Consider the following 16,393-nt stretch of genomic DNA (forward strand, 5'->3'; position numbering starts at 1 on the left):
CCAGGGCCCTACCTCTACACTCAGAGACCCCCTCTGAGACCCCCTCCAACGCGCTGGGCCTAAATCCCACCCACACACCCTCACTCAGGGCCCTACCGCCAAACTCTAGAACTCCACACTCCAGAGGTCCTCCTTTCCATGTGTTGCCTTTCCCCTTCCACGCAGGTCCTAAGCAGAGGCCCCGCCCCATGCTTGAACGTCACCTCGCCTAGGTCCCGCCCCACCCTAAACCCCGCCCCTTCCTAAGTTCCACCCCCGCCTAAACTCCACCCTCATAGGCAAGGATTTTTTTTTTTTTTTTCTTTTAGATTGGGGTTCTGTTTTACCTTGTTGATTCATTGTTGTTGATTGTTTTATATTTTTATTATTCCTAATACATCTTCTATTTTTTTCATTTTATCCTTTATACTTTGTTATTGTTCTCTCCTTTTGGCTTGTCCCACCACCCCCTGCACCTTCTTTATTCTTTTTTCTATTCTGGTTTTATTTTACCTTGTTGCAGTTGTTTCTATTATAGTTTTATTTTTCCTAATATTTTTTTATCTTTCTGAATTTATTTTTTTATTCTTTGATATTGTACTGCTCCTTTTTTCTTTCTTTCTTTTTTTATTCTTTTTTTTTTTTTTTTTTTAACCACGCCACGAAACTTGTGGATCTTAGTTCCCAGGCCAGAGGTCAGGCCTGAGCTCCTGTGGTGGAAGCTCTGAGTCCAAACCGCTGGACTAACAGAGAACCTCAGACCCCAGGGAATATCAGTCAGGGTGAGGCCACCCAGAGGTCCTCATCTCAGCACCAAGACCTGGATCTATCCAACTACCTGCAAATTCCAGTGCTGGATGTCTCAGGCCAAACAAGCAGTAAGACAGGAATATAGAACCACCCATCAAAAAAAAAAAAAAAAAAAATGACAAAAAATTTATTACAGATGAAGAAGCAAGGTAAAAACCTACAATGCCAAATAAATGAAAATGAAATGGGCAACCTACCTGAAAAATAATTCAGAGTAATGATCCAAAATCTCAGAAATAGAATGGAGAAAATACAAGAAATATTTAACAAGGATCTAGAAGAAGTAAAGAGCAAACAGTGATAAACAACACAATTACTGAAATTAAAAATACTCTAGAAGGAATCAATAACAGAATAACTGAGGCAGAAGAACGGATAAGTGAGCTGGAAGATAAACTGGTGGAAGTAACTGCCAGGGAGCAGAATAAAGAAAAGAGAATGAAAAGAATTGAGGACAGTCTCAGAGACCTCTGGGACAACACTGAATGCACCAACATTCAAACTATAGGGGTCCCAGAAGAGGAAGAGAAAAAGAGAGGGACAGAGAAAATGTTTGAAGAGATTATGGTTGAAAACTTCCCTAATATGGGAGAGGAAATAGTAAATCAAGTCCAGGAAGTGCAGAGTCTATACAGGATAAATCCAAGGAGAAACACACCAAGACACATATTAATCAAACTATCAAAAATTAAAAAGAAAAAATATTAAAAGCAGCAAGGGAAAAGCAACAAGTACTCTAATAGGGATTCCCTAGTATGTTAACAGCTGATTTTTCAGCAGAAACTCTGCAAGCCAGAAGGGAGTGGCAGGACATATTTAAAGTGATGAAAAGGAAAAACCTACAAGGAAGATTACCCAGCAAGGATCTCATTCAGATTCGATGGAAAAATGAAAACGCTTACAGATAAGCAAAAGTTAAGAGAATTCAGCACCACCAAACCAGCTTTACAACAAATGCTAAAGGATCTTCTCTAAGCAGGAAACACAAGAGAAGGAAAAAACCTACAAAAACAAACCCAAAACAATCAAGAAAATGGTAATAAGAGCATACGTATCGATAATTACCTTAAATGTAAATGGATTAAATGCCCCATCCAAAAGACATAGACTGGCTGAATAGATACAAAAACAAGACCTGTACATATGCTGTCTACAAGAGACCCACTTCAGACCTAGGGACACATACAGACTGAAAGTGAGGGGATGGAAAAAGATATTCCATGCAAATGGAAATCAAAAGAAAGCTGGAGTAACAATTCTCATATCAGACAAAATAGACTTTAAAATAAAGACTATGACAAGAGGCAAAGAAGGACACTACAGGATGAGCAAGGGATCAATCCAAGAAGAAGATATAACAATTGTAAATATTTATGCACCCAACATAGGAGCACCTCAATACATAAGGCAAATGCTAGCAGGCATAAAAGGGGAAATCAACAGTAACATAATAATACTAGGGGACTATAACACCCCGCTTTCACCAATGGACAGATCATCCAAAATGAAAATAAATAAGGACACACGAGCTTTAAATGACAAATTAAACAAGATGGACTTAATTGATATCTATAGGACATTCCATCCAAAAACAACAGAATACAATTTCTTCTCGAGTGCTCATGGAACATTCTCCAGGTTAGACCATATTCTGGGCCACAAATGAAGCTTTGGTTAATTTAAGAAAATTGAAATCGTATCAAATATCTTTTCTGACCACAGTGATAAGAGACTAGATATCAATTACCGGAAAAAATCTGTAAAAAATACAAAAACATGGAGGCTAAACAATACACTACTAAATAACTGAGAAATCACTAAAGAAATCAAAGAGGAAATTAAAAAGTACCTAGAAGCAACAATGAAAACACGACAACCCAAAACCTATGGGATGCAGCAAAAGCAGTTCTAAGAGGGAAGTTTATAGCAATACTATCCTACCTTAAGAAACAAGAAGCATCTCAAACAAACAACCTAACCTTACACCTAAAGCAATTAGTGAAAGAAGAACAAAAAAACCCCCCAAAAGTTAGCAGAAGGAAAGAAATCATAAAGATTGGATCACATTAAATGAAAAAGAAACGAAGGAAACAATAGCAAAGATCAATAAAACTAAAAGCTGGGGCTTCCCTGGTGGCGCAGTAGTTGAGAATCCACCTGTCAATGCTGGGGACACAGGTTCATGCCCCGGTCCAGAAAGATTCCACATGCTGCGGAGTGGCTAGGCCCGTGAGCCATGACCACTGAGCCTGTGCATCAGGAGCCTGTGCTCTGCAATGGGAGAGGCCACAACAGTGAGAGGCCCGTGTACCACAAAAAAAAAAAAAAAAAACTAAACTAAAAGCTGGTTCTTTGAGAAGATAAACAAAATTGATAAACCATTAGCCAGATTCATCAAGAAAAAAAGGGAGAAGACTCAAATCAACAGAATTAGAAATGAAAAAGGAGAAGTAACAACTGAAACTGGCAGAAATACAAAGGATCATGAGAGATTACTACAAGCAACTCTATACCAATAAAATGGACAATGTGGAAGAAATGGACAAATTTTTAGAAAAGCACAATCTTCTGAGACTGATCCAGGAATAAAGAGAAAATATGAACAGACCAATCACAAGCACTGCAATTGAAACTGTGATTTAAAATCTTCTAAGAAACAAAAGCCCAGGACCAGATGTCTTCACAGGCAAAATCTGTCAGACATTTAGAGAAGAGGTAACACGTATCCTTCTCAAACTCTTCCAAAATATAGCAGAGGAAGGAACACTCCTCAACTCATTCTACGAAGTTACCATCACCCTGATACCAAAACCAGACAAAGATGTCACAAAAAAAGAAAACTACAGGCCAATATCACTGATGAACATAGATGCAAAAGTCCTCAACAAAATACTAGCAAACAGAATCCAATCGCACATTAAAAGGATTATACACCATGATCAAGTGGGGTTTATACCAGGAATGCAAGGATTCTTCACAATACACAAATCAATCAATGTGATACACTATATTAACAACTTCAAGGGTAAAAAACATCTGATCATCTCAGTAGATGCAGAAATAGCTTTTGACAAAATTCCACACCTGTTTATGACAAAAACTCTCCAGAAAGTAGGCATAGAGGGAACCTACCTCAACATAATAAAGGCCATATATGACAAACCCACAGCCAACATCGTTCTCAGTGGTAACATACTGAAACCATTTCCTCTAAGGTCAGGAACAAGACAAGGTTGCTCACTCTCACCATTGTTATTCAACATAGTTTTGGAAGTTTTAGGTGCAGCGATCAGACAAGAAAAGAAATAAAAGGAATCGAAATTGGAAAAGAAGAATTAAAACTGTCACTGTTTGCAGATGACATGATACTATACATAGGGAATCCTAAAGATGCTACCAGAAACTATTAGACCTTATTAATGATTTTGGTAGAGTAGCAGGATACAAAATTAATGCAGAGAAATCTCTTGCATTCCTATACACTAATGATGAAAAAATCTGAAAAAGAAATTAAGGAAACACTCCCATTCACCATTGAAACAAAAAGAATAAAATACCTAGGAATAAACCTACCTAAGGAGACAAAAGACGTATATGCAGAAAAGTATAAGACACAGGTGAAAGAAATTAAAGATGATACAAACAGATGGAGAGAGATACTGTGTTCTTGGATTGGAAGAATCAACATTGCAAAAATGACTATCCAAAGCAATCTACAGATTCAATGCAATCCCTATCTAACTACCAATGGCATTTTTCACAGAACTAGAACAAAATATTTCACAATTTATATGGAAACACAAAAGACCCTGAATAGCCAAAGCAATCTTGAGAAAGAAAAATGGAGCTGGAGGAATCAGGCTCCTGGACTTCAGACTATACAACAAAGCTACAGTATTCAAGACAGTATGGTACTGGCACAAAAACAGAAATATAGATCAATGATACAGGATAGAAACCCCAGAGGTAAACTTAGGCTCATATGGCCACCTTATCTTTGATAAAGGAGGCAAGAATGTACAATGGAGAAAAGACAGCCTCTTCAGTAAGTGGTGCTGGGAAAACTGGACAGCTACATGTAAAAGAATGAAATTAGAACACTTCCTAACACTGTACACAAAAATAAACTCCAATGGGTTAAAGACCTAAATGTAAGGCCAGACACTATAAAACTCTTAGAGGAAAACATAGGCAGAACACTCTATGACATAAATCACAGCAAGATCCTTTTTGACCCACCTCCTAGAGTAATGGAAGTAGAAACAAAAGTAAGCAAATGAGACCTAATCAAACTTAAAACTTTTTGCACAGCAAAGGAAACCATAAACAGGACGAACAGGCAACCCTCAGAATGGGAGAAAATACTTGCAAATGAAGCAACTGACAAAAGATTAATCTCCAGAATATACAAGCAGCTCATGCAGCTCAATATCAAGAAAACAACACAATCCAAAAAATGGGCATAAGACCTAAACAGACATTCCTCCAAAGAAGATATACAGATTGCCAACAAACACATGAAAAGATGCTCAACATCACTAATCATTAGAGAAATGCAAATCATAACTACAATGAGGTATCACCTCACACCCATCAGAATGGCCATCACCAAAAATTCTACAAACAATAAATGCTGGAGAGGATGTGGAGAAAAGAGTACCCTCTTGCACTATTGGGAATGTAAATTCATACAGCCACTCTGGAGAACATTATGGAGGTTACTTTAAAAACTAAAAGTAGAACTATCATATGACCCAGCAGTCCCACTGCTGGGCATATACCCTGAGAAAACCATAAGTCAAAGAGAGTCATGTTCATTGCAGCACTGTTTACAATAGCCAGGACATGGAAGCAACCTAAGTGTCCATCAACAGATGAATGGATAAAGAAGATGTGGCACATATATTCAATTGAATATTGCTCAGTCATAAAAAGAAACGAAACAGTTATTTGTGGTGAGGTAGATGGACCTAGAGATTGTCATACAGAGTGAAGTAAGTCAGAAAGAGAAAAACAAATACTATATGCTAACACATATATATGGTATCTAAAAAAAAAAAATCGTTCTGATGAAATAGGGACAGTACAGGAATAAAGACACAGACCTAGAGAATGGACTTGAGGACACGGGGAGGGGGAAGGGTAAGCTGGGATGAAGTGAGAGAGTGGCATGGACATATAGACACTACCAAAATGTAAAATAGATAGCTAGTGGGAAGAAGCCACATAGCACCAGGAAATCAGCTCGGTGCTTTGTATCCACCTAGAGGGGTGGGATAGGGAGGGTGGGAGGGAGATGCAAGAGGGAGGAGATATGGGGATATACGTTTGCATATAGCTGATTCACTTTGTAATACAGCAGAAACTAACACAACATTGTAAAGGATTTATACTCCAATTAAGATGTTTAAAAATGTAAAATAAAAGGCACACAGAAATGAGTGTTTAAAAAATATATATATGGCTGTGTCTTCCTCTCATTTTGTTTGTCCTCAATAAAATCTGGACCTTGAGTTACTGGTTTCACAGAGCCTGACCTTATATTTAAACCTACCCAGGCCACTATTGGGAATGATAGGGAGAGATTTATATCACTCTCTAATTTCTGGAATTTAAAAAAGAAGCCTAGGGCTTCCCTGGTGGCGCAGTGGTTGAGAATCCGCCTGCCAATGCAGGGGACACAGGTTCGTGCCCCGGTCCGGGAAGATCCCACATGCCACAGAGCGGCTGGGCCCGTGAGCCATGGCCTCTGAGCCTGGAGCCTGTGCTCTGCAACAGGAGAGGCCACAACAGTGAGAGGCCCGCATACCGCAAAAATAAATAAATAAATAAAAATAAAATATAAAAAATAAATAAAGAAAAAGAAGCCTAGTTATCAAGGAAATTCAAATTAAAATAATAATTTTTTTTTTTTTTTTTTTTTTTTTTTTTGTGGTATGCGGGCCCCTCACTGCTGTGGCCCCCCCCGCCGCGGAGCACAGGCTCCGGACGCGCAGGCCCAGCGGCCATGGCTCACGGGCTTAGCCGCTCCGCGGCATGTGGGATCCTCCCGGACCAGGGCACGAACCCGCGACTCCTGCATCGGCAGGCGGACCCCCAACCACTGCGCCACCAGGGAAGCCCAAAAATAATAATATTTTAATCCCAAACATTTAAATATTAAGAATTGGCAAAAGTATAATGAAATTAGTGGTTTTATGCTTTGTAGGTGAGGAAGTAATCTGGTACACTTTCTGGAAGATATTTTAGCAGTAGGTCTTGAGAGCCTTAAATATGTTTTATATGCTTTAGCCTGGTGAGTCTATCTCTAAGAATTTATCCCAAGAAATATAATCCTAGATAGTACATAAAGATGTATTACGGGAATTCTTTTGCCGAGAATTTCTGTCATAAAACCAGATTTTTGTTACCATAAGTAATAATATGTTATAAAAACAAATAACAATGAGAAATTGCTAAATGAGTTGTGCTATACCCACATAATGGTATTGAAAAATACATTGTTGAGAATTATAGGATAAATGCTAACGTTAAATAAAATAAGGAGATAAGAAGGACTATTTAAGCAATTTAAGCATGATTTTGCTAAAAATTTATAAATATATAGAGGGAAAATTACATAGAAGGGAAATATTCTACAATGCTAGTTAAAGGAATCCTTGTCTAGTGACATTATGGATTTTTCTATTTCTATTTTTCCTTATTTTTCTACAGTGAGTATGTCACCCTTTTATAACCAAAAGAAATGCATATATTCTTGAGAATGACTAATAAAAATCCCACAAACATAGCCCCTTCAGATTAGTCATCAAGGATATAGCATATTACTTGTTATTATTAGCCGCTTCTTCTCAGTGTAATTGCTTGAGCCTTTGTCTGGGGTCTCTTAAAATCAATCACATTTGTTGGCTGTTTTACGTCAGTTTGAGATTTTAGCTTAGCCAATTCTCGCCTGATAAAGATTGTTTTGGTACATCAGTGGTGACCCATAAAGGGTCTCTGTTACTTAAAGCCATTTCTGCCATTGATATTGATAAAGCTTTTTTTTTTAATACTTTAATCAACCAGAAATACCATTACCTTTGTAATATTTAAACCAAGAAATTTTAGCTATCAAACTCTTGTAATAAACAATTTGCAAGCAAACAAGCCTTCAATTGCCTCTACCAATATTAATAGTATCCAAATAAACAGATGCAGAAATGTATAAGATGCCAAATACACGCTCTTAAAACCTGCATGAATTAGGTATGCGTAGATGATTTCCAGGACTTCCCTGGTGGTACAGTGTTGGTTAAGACTCCATGCTTCCACTGCAAGGGGCATGGGTTCAATCCCTGGTCAGCAAACTAGGATCCCACATGCCACATGGTGTGCCCAAAAAAGTAGGAAAAAAGAAGATGCCCTAAGTATATGTGACTGGCTAACACCAGCCTTGTGAGTTGATATGTTGGTTTTCTTTTTCTGCCTTACAGACAGAGCTATGACATTCAGATCGTGGCGCTGGTAAACCAGACGGGCTTCAGGTCTGGGAACACCCTCGATTTAAAGAATCCTTTCTTTAGGTAAGAAATGCCCTCATACATTTCACACCTATGTATATAGGATCTCAATTGACCATATGATTAGGTAAAGAGGTTTAGAATAATTCCATCTTTCCTAAGAGGAGGAAAAAGCATCTATTCTTCTCTAAGGAGACTTGGATCCCGATATGGAGTTGAGTGTTTTATGTTCCATTAAATAGAATTCAATATATAACAATCTGATCCTGATATAGCACAGGAAAGTCCTACAAAGTGAATTCTCCTTACAACTGAGCTGTAAAGAGCTGTGTGACCTCAGGTAAAGTCACTTTCCTTCTGGCATTCAGTTTTCTCATCTGCAAAATGTAGAGTTTAAAGATGATCTTCTTTGACCTTCATTCACTATGGGATGATTTTATGTAGCAGTTATTCCAATACACCTAAAACATGAGTCCATTTAAAGTAAATTTTTTTAGATGTTTTTTGAGATCATTTAAGTCAGGACATAATTTTCTTTGGCAGCTGTGCAGATTTTGTCTGATATGAGGAACTTGCCGCAGTGGGTTGGATACAACAAATGTTTCTGGAAACACTCCCCATTTGTATAGCTATTCAATTTGAGCCAATTAAATATCCACACATGAAATCAGCCACACAAATAAAGCCACTGAACACTGTCACTCTTGACTTACTTAATAGAAAGTGACTTTTCTCTCATATTTTAATGTCTCCCCAAGGCTTTAATTCAAAGCATCATGTCTGTATAGTATTAACAAGCCTGAAGAGAAGTGGAAACTCAGGAAACCACACCAAGAATTCTTTGGCCAAGATGGGAAAATGAAATGTTGACCTTGAAGCAGGGGAGGCAAGGCTGTAATTGTATATGTTGTATGTAGGCTATCACACGTGGTGTGACTCTTTGAAACCTATTGCCAGTTAGGGATATGGATCTGTCTCTAATTCCAAGGGAAGAGAGAAGTCCTCACCCACATCCCCTGGCACAATCCTGCCATGTTAAGCAAAGGGCACAGGTTTTGGCCTCGGAGAGAATAGGCTGACTACTCACCAGTACTATTGAACCTGCCTAGCTCTCAGTTTTCTCATCTGTAAGATGGGATGAACAGCATACCTCAACAGGCGATTGCAAGGATCTATAACATGTCCAGGGACTTAGTAGTTCACATAACTTGTGCTCAATAAATGCCACTTTCTTTTCTTCCTGTTCTCGGCTCACCAGCTCTCTCTGAGTAAATATGTGTTGATTTGTAGTTCATTCCAAACAGAATCATTTGGGTTTTGGAAAAGAAAATGAATTCTTGTAGGGTTTCAGAAAACCCACTTTTGTATGAAAGAACCACATAAGCTATTAACTCTAAGTCCCCTTTCCACTTCATCACACAAGACCAAGGTTTGAACCAGAAAACCACGGAGAGAGGGCCCGGGCCTTGGCCAGCCCCTGCTTCACACGAAGACATAAACACAGTAGCCACAAGGTCAAAGTGAGAGTGTCAAAGGTCTGCTGATGCCTAAGATGGCTACAGCCCTGTCAAACAGATGGACAGTGGAGCAAGCCTTTCCTTTTCCCCTTTTCCCTCACTCAGCAGCAAGTCTGATTCATGTATTAAGCAAATGAGGTGCTTAAAAATGTAACTTCCCTGCGTATCACAGATCTTGACTGTATTTCTCCACCAGCCCTTCCTGATGTCTAGGCCTCGGTATCCTCAATGGACATGTGGGCTAACTGACAGAATCTTTGACTAATACTTGGTATATAGTAGGTGCATAGTTAAATGTCCAACAGCGTTAATACCCTTCTCCTCCTCCCCCACGTGCAACTCCAGTTTGCTATTGCAGCAACCGAGAAGCAGCAGCCCAAGGCGGGGGGCGGAGAGAGAGGGAGAGAGACAGGGAAAGAGAGAGAGAGAGAGAGAGAGAGAGAGAGAGTGTGTGTGTGTGTGTGTGCGTGTGCATGTGTGTGTGTGTTGTATGTGTGTATTTGGGAAAATTAAAATAAATGGCATTACCCAGAGGAACGATTGGTAATACAGCTGCAGAATAACTTTCTCTCCATTTGCTTTTTTTCCCACCCATTTTTAGGGCACAGTAGGCCCTACTGACACACAAAAGTAAAAGATTCATTTGGGGGTTTTGGCAGATCCCCAATACCATGTGGCCACCGGTGACATGCTAAAAACATGTCAAGATCAACAAATTAATTGCTGAACACATGAGCATCCGCTATTACACATAATGTAAAAGTTTCTCTTTCTCCTTGGGCAGGGTCGGGGGGACTTTTATTTTGACTATTATTTTAAAGTAATTGGAAAATAAAAGAAGAGCTAACAGCTGTTCCTAAAAGTGAGCAAAGGCACAAAACTACTCCCTCAGGGAGGGAAAGTTCTCCAGTAACCTAGTAGATTTCCCAAGAACTGTGAGACTAGTCCTTCATCATTAGGGTCCCACACAGTCTGTCCCAGGACCTGGCTGGGCCACTCACTGTGCTGGGCTATGGAAATGCGGCTGTGACCAGGGCAGGTGCAGCCCCTGCCTCCATGAAGCTCTCATTGTAGTGGGAGGGAAGTGGGCATTAAATAGCTATCTGCGTAATTAATTATATCATCATAACTGCAATAAGTGACACGAAGGAGAAGTAGAGGGCACCAAGAGAGTGTTAATCCATAAAACCACCACCACGGGTACCCCAAACCCAGAAACAGCTGAAGCTGCTTCAGAGCACCAGGAGAGAGAGTTCTGAGGTACTGTTGCCAAGTCCCACTAAGGAAAGCTGGGGCCCAAAGTTTCCTATTGAATCTTGAGACCTTAATCAAGTTTGCTCACTTCTGAGAAGCCTCCCAAGCCCGAGGCTGGCTGAGATGCCCCTCCCACATCACTCAAAGAGCCCTGTGCAGATACCACTTTAGGGCACCTGGATGGCTGTCTCAATTATTATTTGTCTGCAAAGCCGCATACCTTGAGCCCAAGATTTTGCCTACTGCCGTTTATAATGCAGTAGAATGCAGTATCTAGCACATTAGGTGCTAGATAAACACTTGATGAATGAGTGAATGAATGTGGCCCCGTGGAGCTCCTGATGGCTCCGAAAAGAACTGTAACCAAGATGCCGTAGCCCAAAGAGTATTTCATCTTCCATGCTCACACCGCAAGCCAAACCTCTGTTCTACTCATGGCTTCTCACAAAACAATTTGACCCTTCTTCCCCCCAAATACTAAGTTCCCTTGATTTCCTCAAGTTAAATATTAGTTTCCTTTGTGCTTTTTTTCAACTAGTTTATTAAGTAATTATTGTGTGTCAGGCACTCTTCTTAGTGCTGGGGTATAAGAGAGAATGAGATAGGTACAAACTCCCTGGTCTCATGGTTTGATGTCTCCCAACAGATATCAGGAAAGTAAGCAAATAAATAAGATAATTTCAGAGTAGTGGTAACCTCTGAAAAAGATAAACAGAGTAATGTCTACCTGATTTCAAGAATTACAAGAAAGCGACAGTAATCATGGCAGTGCAGTAATGATGAATGGATGGCATGTAGATGAATGGAATGAAATAGAGATCAGAAACGCACCCAAACGTGTATGTCAATCGATTTTCGACAAAGTTGCAAAGGCAACTCAATGGAGAAGTGATAGTCTTTCAGAAGTGGTGCTGGAATGATTGGATATCAGTATGCCATTTAAAAAAGAAAACAAAACTTCCTCCCATATCTCACACCATCTCTAAAAATTAACTCAAAAGGGATCAAAAGAGATCATAGATTAAAATGTAAAGCATAGAAGAAAATTTTTGTGACCTTGGATTAGACAGCAATTTCATAGATATGACACCAGAAACAATTCATGAAAAGAAAAAAATGATAAACTGTCCTTTATCAAAATTAAAAAGGAATGAAAAGATAAGTCACAAACTGGGTGAAAATATTTGGAAATCATATATCTGGAATAAAAACGAGCATCCAGAATATAAAAAGAAGGTGTGATGCAGTACTCTCAAAAATAATAAGAAAATAATGATTTTTTTTAAAGAGCAAAAGATTTGAACAGATACTTTATCAGAGAAGGTATAGTAGCAAAGAAGCACATGAAAAGATGTTCAACATCATTAGTCATTAGGGAAAATGCACATTATAACCATAATGACATACCATTACACACCTGTTAGAATGACTAAAATAAAAATCCTGACAATACCATGTGCTGAGGAATACGTGGAGCTCCTGGAACTTGCTGGTCAGAATACAAAATGGTACAGCCACTTTGGAGAACAGTTGAATAGTTTCTTCTGTCATTAAAAATTCACTTACCATATCACCCAGCAATCCCGCTCCTGGGTATTTACACAAGTGAAATGAAAACTATATTTGAATGTTTATTGTACCTTTATTTATAATCAGAAAAAATTGGAAATAGATGGAATGTCTTTCAAATGGAGAGTGAATAACATCCATACAATGGAATAATTTTCAGCAGTCAAAAGAAATGTAGTACTGATACATGTAATAATACAGCTGAATCTCAACTACTAAGTGAAAAAAAAGCCAGACTTAAAAGGCTACATACTATGTGACTCCATTTCTATGACATTCTGGCAAAGGAAACACTGTAGATACAGGAAACAGATCAGAGCTGGGGTTTGCAGAGGGTTGACTATAAAGGGAGGGGTATGGGAACATTTTGCAGGGAGATGGAATTTTTCTAGATCTTGATTGTAATCGTGGCAGTATGTCTTTATGTGTTTGTCAGAACTTGCAGAACTGGAAGCTAAAAAGGGTGAACTTTACTGTATCTATAAAAATACTTGAATTATACAAAAACTTACAAGAATGAAAAAGGGATAGCAGAAAACAAATGAACAGAGTGATGTGCTGGACAGTGGCAAGGCCAGGGATCAGGGGTGGGTGTTATTTACGTGGGGTGATCTTCTAGACCTCTCCAAAGAGGTAGCCTCAGAGTGAAGACATAAATGTCAGGAAGGAACCAGCCTGGGCAGACATGCACGCAGAGCTTCTGCAGGAGAGCAGGAAGGGCAAAGCCCTGAGGCAAAACGAGCCTGTTGAATAGCAAGGAAAGAGAGCAATAAGTCGGTGCTTAGTCTTTGCTGTAAACCTATAAAAAAAGAAAAAGTCTTTCAGTGAACAAAAATCTGGATCATCATCTCAGATCTGAATTTAGGCTATGCATAATCAAACTCACTAAATATAGTGGGCAAATACAGATCTAAGGCTGCCCATAAAAACTCCAGGAAACGGCATAGAGCAAGAAGAGGGAAGTAAGAGGGGGCAGGGAGGGAAGGAGGGGATGTGAACAGACAACCGGCTTGCCTGTAGCTTTGGATCTGGTGGAATTTAATTACTCAGTGTCACAGAATCACCTTCTCTGTTTTAGGTTTGCTTAGAAGATAGTGACAAGCCAAGCCATAAGTAAATGAAGGCCTGAGAAGTCCCTTGACATGCAAGTTAATCCTTCATGTTCACATGCATTCTGAATTTTACAAGGATGTTTAGGTTTATTTAAATTCCTTTTTTCCACCTTAACTTTAAAATGTGCATCCTTATTTTACTGACAAATCTATTTCTTGGTGCTTCTTTACCTGGACTGGTCCTTAACAGCTTTCTGCATGTAGCCAAAGAATGATTTTCTTTTCTGGTTTTTTTTTTTTTTTTTTTTTTATATATATATAGTAAAGCCAACAGCGTTGCTTTAATTTTTGAAGTATTTAAAAAAGAAATTGAACAAAGTCCTACCTCATGTTTATAACATATGCATATGTATGACATAACATTAGAGCATGTGAGGGGTGATCTATTTGCAATTTTAATCTGTTCTTGCAAATATTTTTAGTAAATAATAGCTAGTGCCTAGTTCAGCGATGTGTTAAAGAATTTTTGCTTTATTCAGGTCATGGAATAATATGACGTCAGGAATGTTCTTCATTGGCAATATTTGATGACTGTGCATAGTTAAGAAAATAAAGATGGAACCTTTGTCATTCCTCTTAGGTTTACAATAAAATGTACAGTGTGAGACACCAGTGAGGCCTCTCCTTTACGTTAAGGCATTTGTTGTATGTCACACTTCAAATGGTGGTGAAAGATGATCTTTCTAAAGAGCGGGTTTTCCCCTGGCTTCACAACCCTTATAAAAATGGGTGTCACGTCAGCACCACAGTCTAATGAAGCCCAAGAGGCAACCTGCTCACTCTGTGGGGGAACCTGGGATAAAGAGCAGTTACATACTCTCATCAGTCAGCCGGTCACCCACAGCCGTCAGCTTTCCACTCTGGTGCTTTCACTCCTTCTGGCAGCTCAGTTTGAAATAGCCTTCTCCTTCTATCCATTCCAACAGTCTTACTCCCAAGACTGCAAGGCTTCCTTGCAACTCACCCTCCCCAGCATGCCTCTCTAAAAGTACCCTTTCCTACCTTTAATGTGTCTCCCTTCTTGAACGAACCCTTCCATGCAGCATTTTATCACTTCATACCGTAAACACACACATCTTTCTCTTCTATTAACTGGTTCTTTGTGGTTTGGATCAGAGACCGATTCACTTTTTAATTTTCCACAATGTCTAACAGTACACCCAGTGCATGGAAGGTGCTCAATAAATGTACATTGGTAAAATAAATAAATCTATCCTGAAGTTAAGAGTAATTAGAATAAAAGAATCGGGCCTGACAGTATTCTTTTTTTTTGAATCAATATTTTTTTATTGAAGTATAGTTGGTTTACGGTGTTGTGTTAATTTCTGCTGTACAGCACAGTGATTCAGTTATGCATATATATACATTTTAAAATATTTTTTTCCATTATGGTTTATCATAGGATATTGAATGTAGTTCTCTGTGCTATACAGTAGGACCTTGTTGGTTATCCATCCCATATATAATAGCTTACCTCTGCTAACCCCAACCTCCCACTCCATCCCTCCCCCCACCCCCTCCCCCTTGGCAACCACAAGTCTGTTCTCTATGTCCATGATTCTGTTTCTGTTTCATAGATAGGTTCATTTGTGTCATATTTTAGATTTCACATATTACTGATATCATATGGTATTTGTTTTTCTCTTTCTGACTTCACTTAGTATGATAATCTCTAGTTGCATCCATGTTGCTGCAAATGGCATTATTTCGTTGTTTTTTATGGCTGAGTAGTATTCCATTGTATATATGTAATACCACATCTTCTTTATCCATTCATCTATCGTTGGACATTTAGGTTTTTTCCATGTCTTGGCTATTGTGAGTAGTGCTGCTATGAACATAGGGGTGCATATATCTTTATGAATTATAGTTTTGTCTGGATATATGCCCAGGAGTGGGATTGCTGGGTCATATTGTAGTTCTATTTTTAGTTCTTTAGGGAACCCCCATAATGTTCCCCATAGTGGCTGTACCAACTTACATTCCCACCAACAGTGTAGGAGGGTTCCCTTTTCTTCACACCCTCTCCAGCAGTTGTTATTTGTAGACTTTTTAATGATAGCTATTCTGACCAGTGTGAGGTGGTACCTCACTGTAGTTTTGATTTACATTTCTCTAATAATTAGCAATGTTGAACATCTTTTTGTGTGCTTATTGGCCATCTGTATGTCTTCTTTGGAGAAATGTCTATTTAGGTCTTCTGTCCACTTTTTGATTGGGTTGTTTTTGTTGCTGTTACCGTCGAGTTATATGAGCTGTTTGTATATTCTGGAAACTAAGCCCTTGATGGTCACATCATTTGCAAATATTTTCTCCAGTTTGGTAGCTCGTCTTTTCATTTTGTTTATGGTTTCCTTTGCTGTGCAAAAGCTTGTAAGTTTGATTAGGTCCTATTTGTTTACTTTTGTTTTTATTTCTATTGCCTTGGGAGACTGACCTAAGAAAAAACATTGGTACAATTTATGAGGCCTGACAGTGTTCTAATTGCTTTTCAAGAAACTGTAAACCCTGGATTACAGAAACACAATATGGCTGCTGCCACTGCCTCCACCCACACCCGGGACAGACATTCATAATCAATCCCCACACTCTTTCCCACCGAACCCTGATGTGACCTCACAGTCCTTCTCAGCCTGACACCCTAGGAAGC

The 16,393-nt window shown here is 39.0% G+C and overlaps 1 protein-coding gene across 1 annotated transcript in view; it reads left to right on the top strand.

The window, feature by feature from the left end:
* LOC131761291 (histone-arginine methyltransferase CARM1-like) overlaps positions 1-14,354 on the top strand; it is a 261,079-nt gene extending 246,725 nt beyond the window's left edge. The window contains exons 12-13 of the mRNA XM_059071901.2: positions 8,265-8,354; positions 13,710-14,354. Of these exons, the coding sequence (XP_058927884.1) occupies positions 8,265-8,354; positions 13,710-13,719 (100 nt within the window). The 3' untranslated portion in view covers positions 13,720-14,354. The remainder of the gene's footprint in view (positions 1-8,264; positions 8,355-13,709) is intronic.
* The last annotated feature ends 2,039 nt before the right edge of the window (positions 14,355-16,393 follow it).

This window comes from Kogia breviceps, chromosome 8 (genome assembly GCF_026419965.1).
Source record: "Kogia breviceps isolate mKogBre1 chromosome 8, mKogBre1 haplotype 1, whole genome shotgun sequence".
Lineage (NCBI taxonomy): Eukaryota > Metazoa > Chordata > Mammalia > Artiodactyla > Physeteridae > Kogia > Kogia breviceps.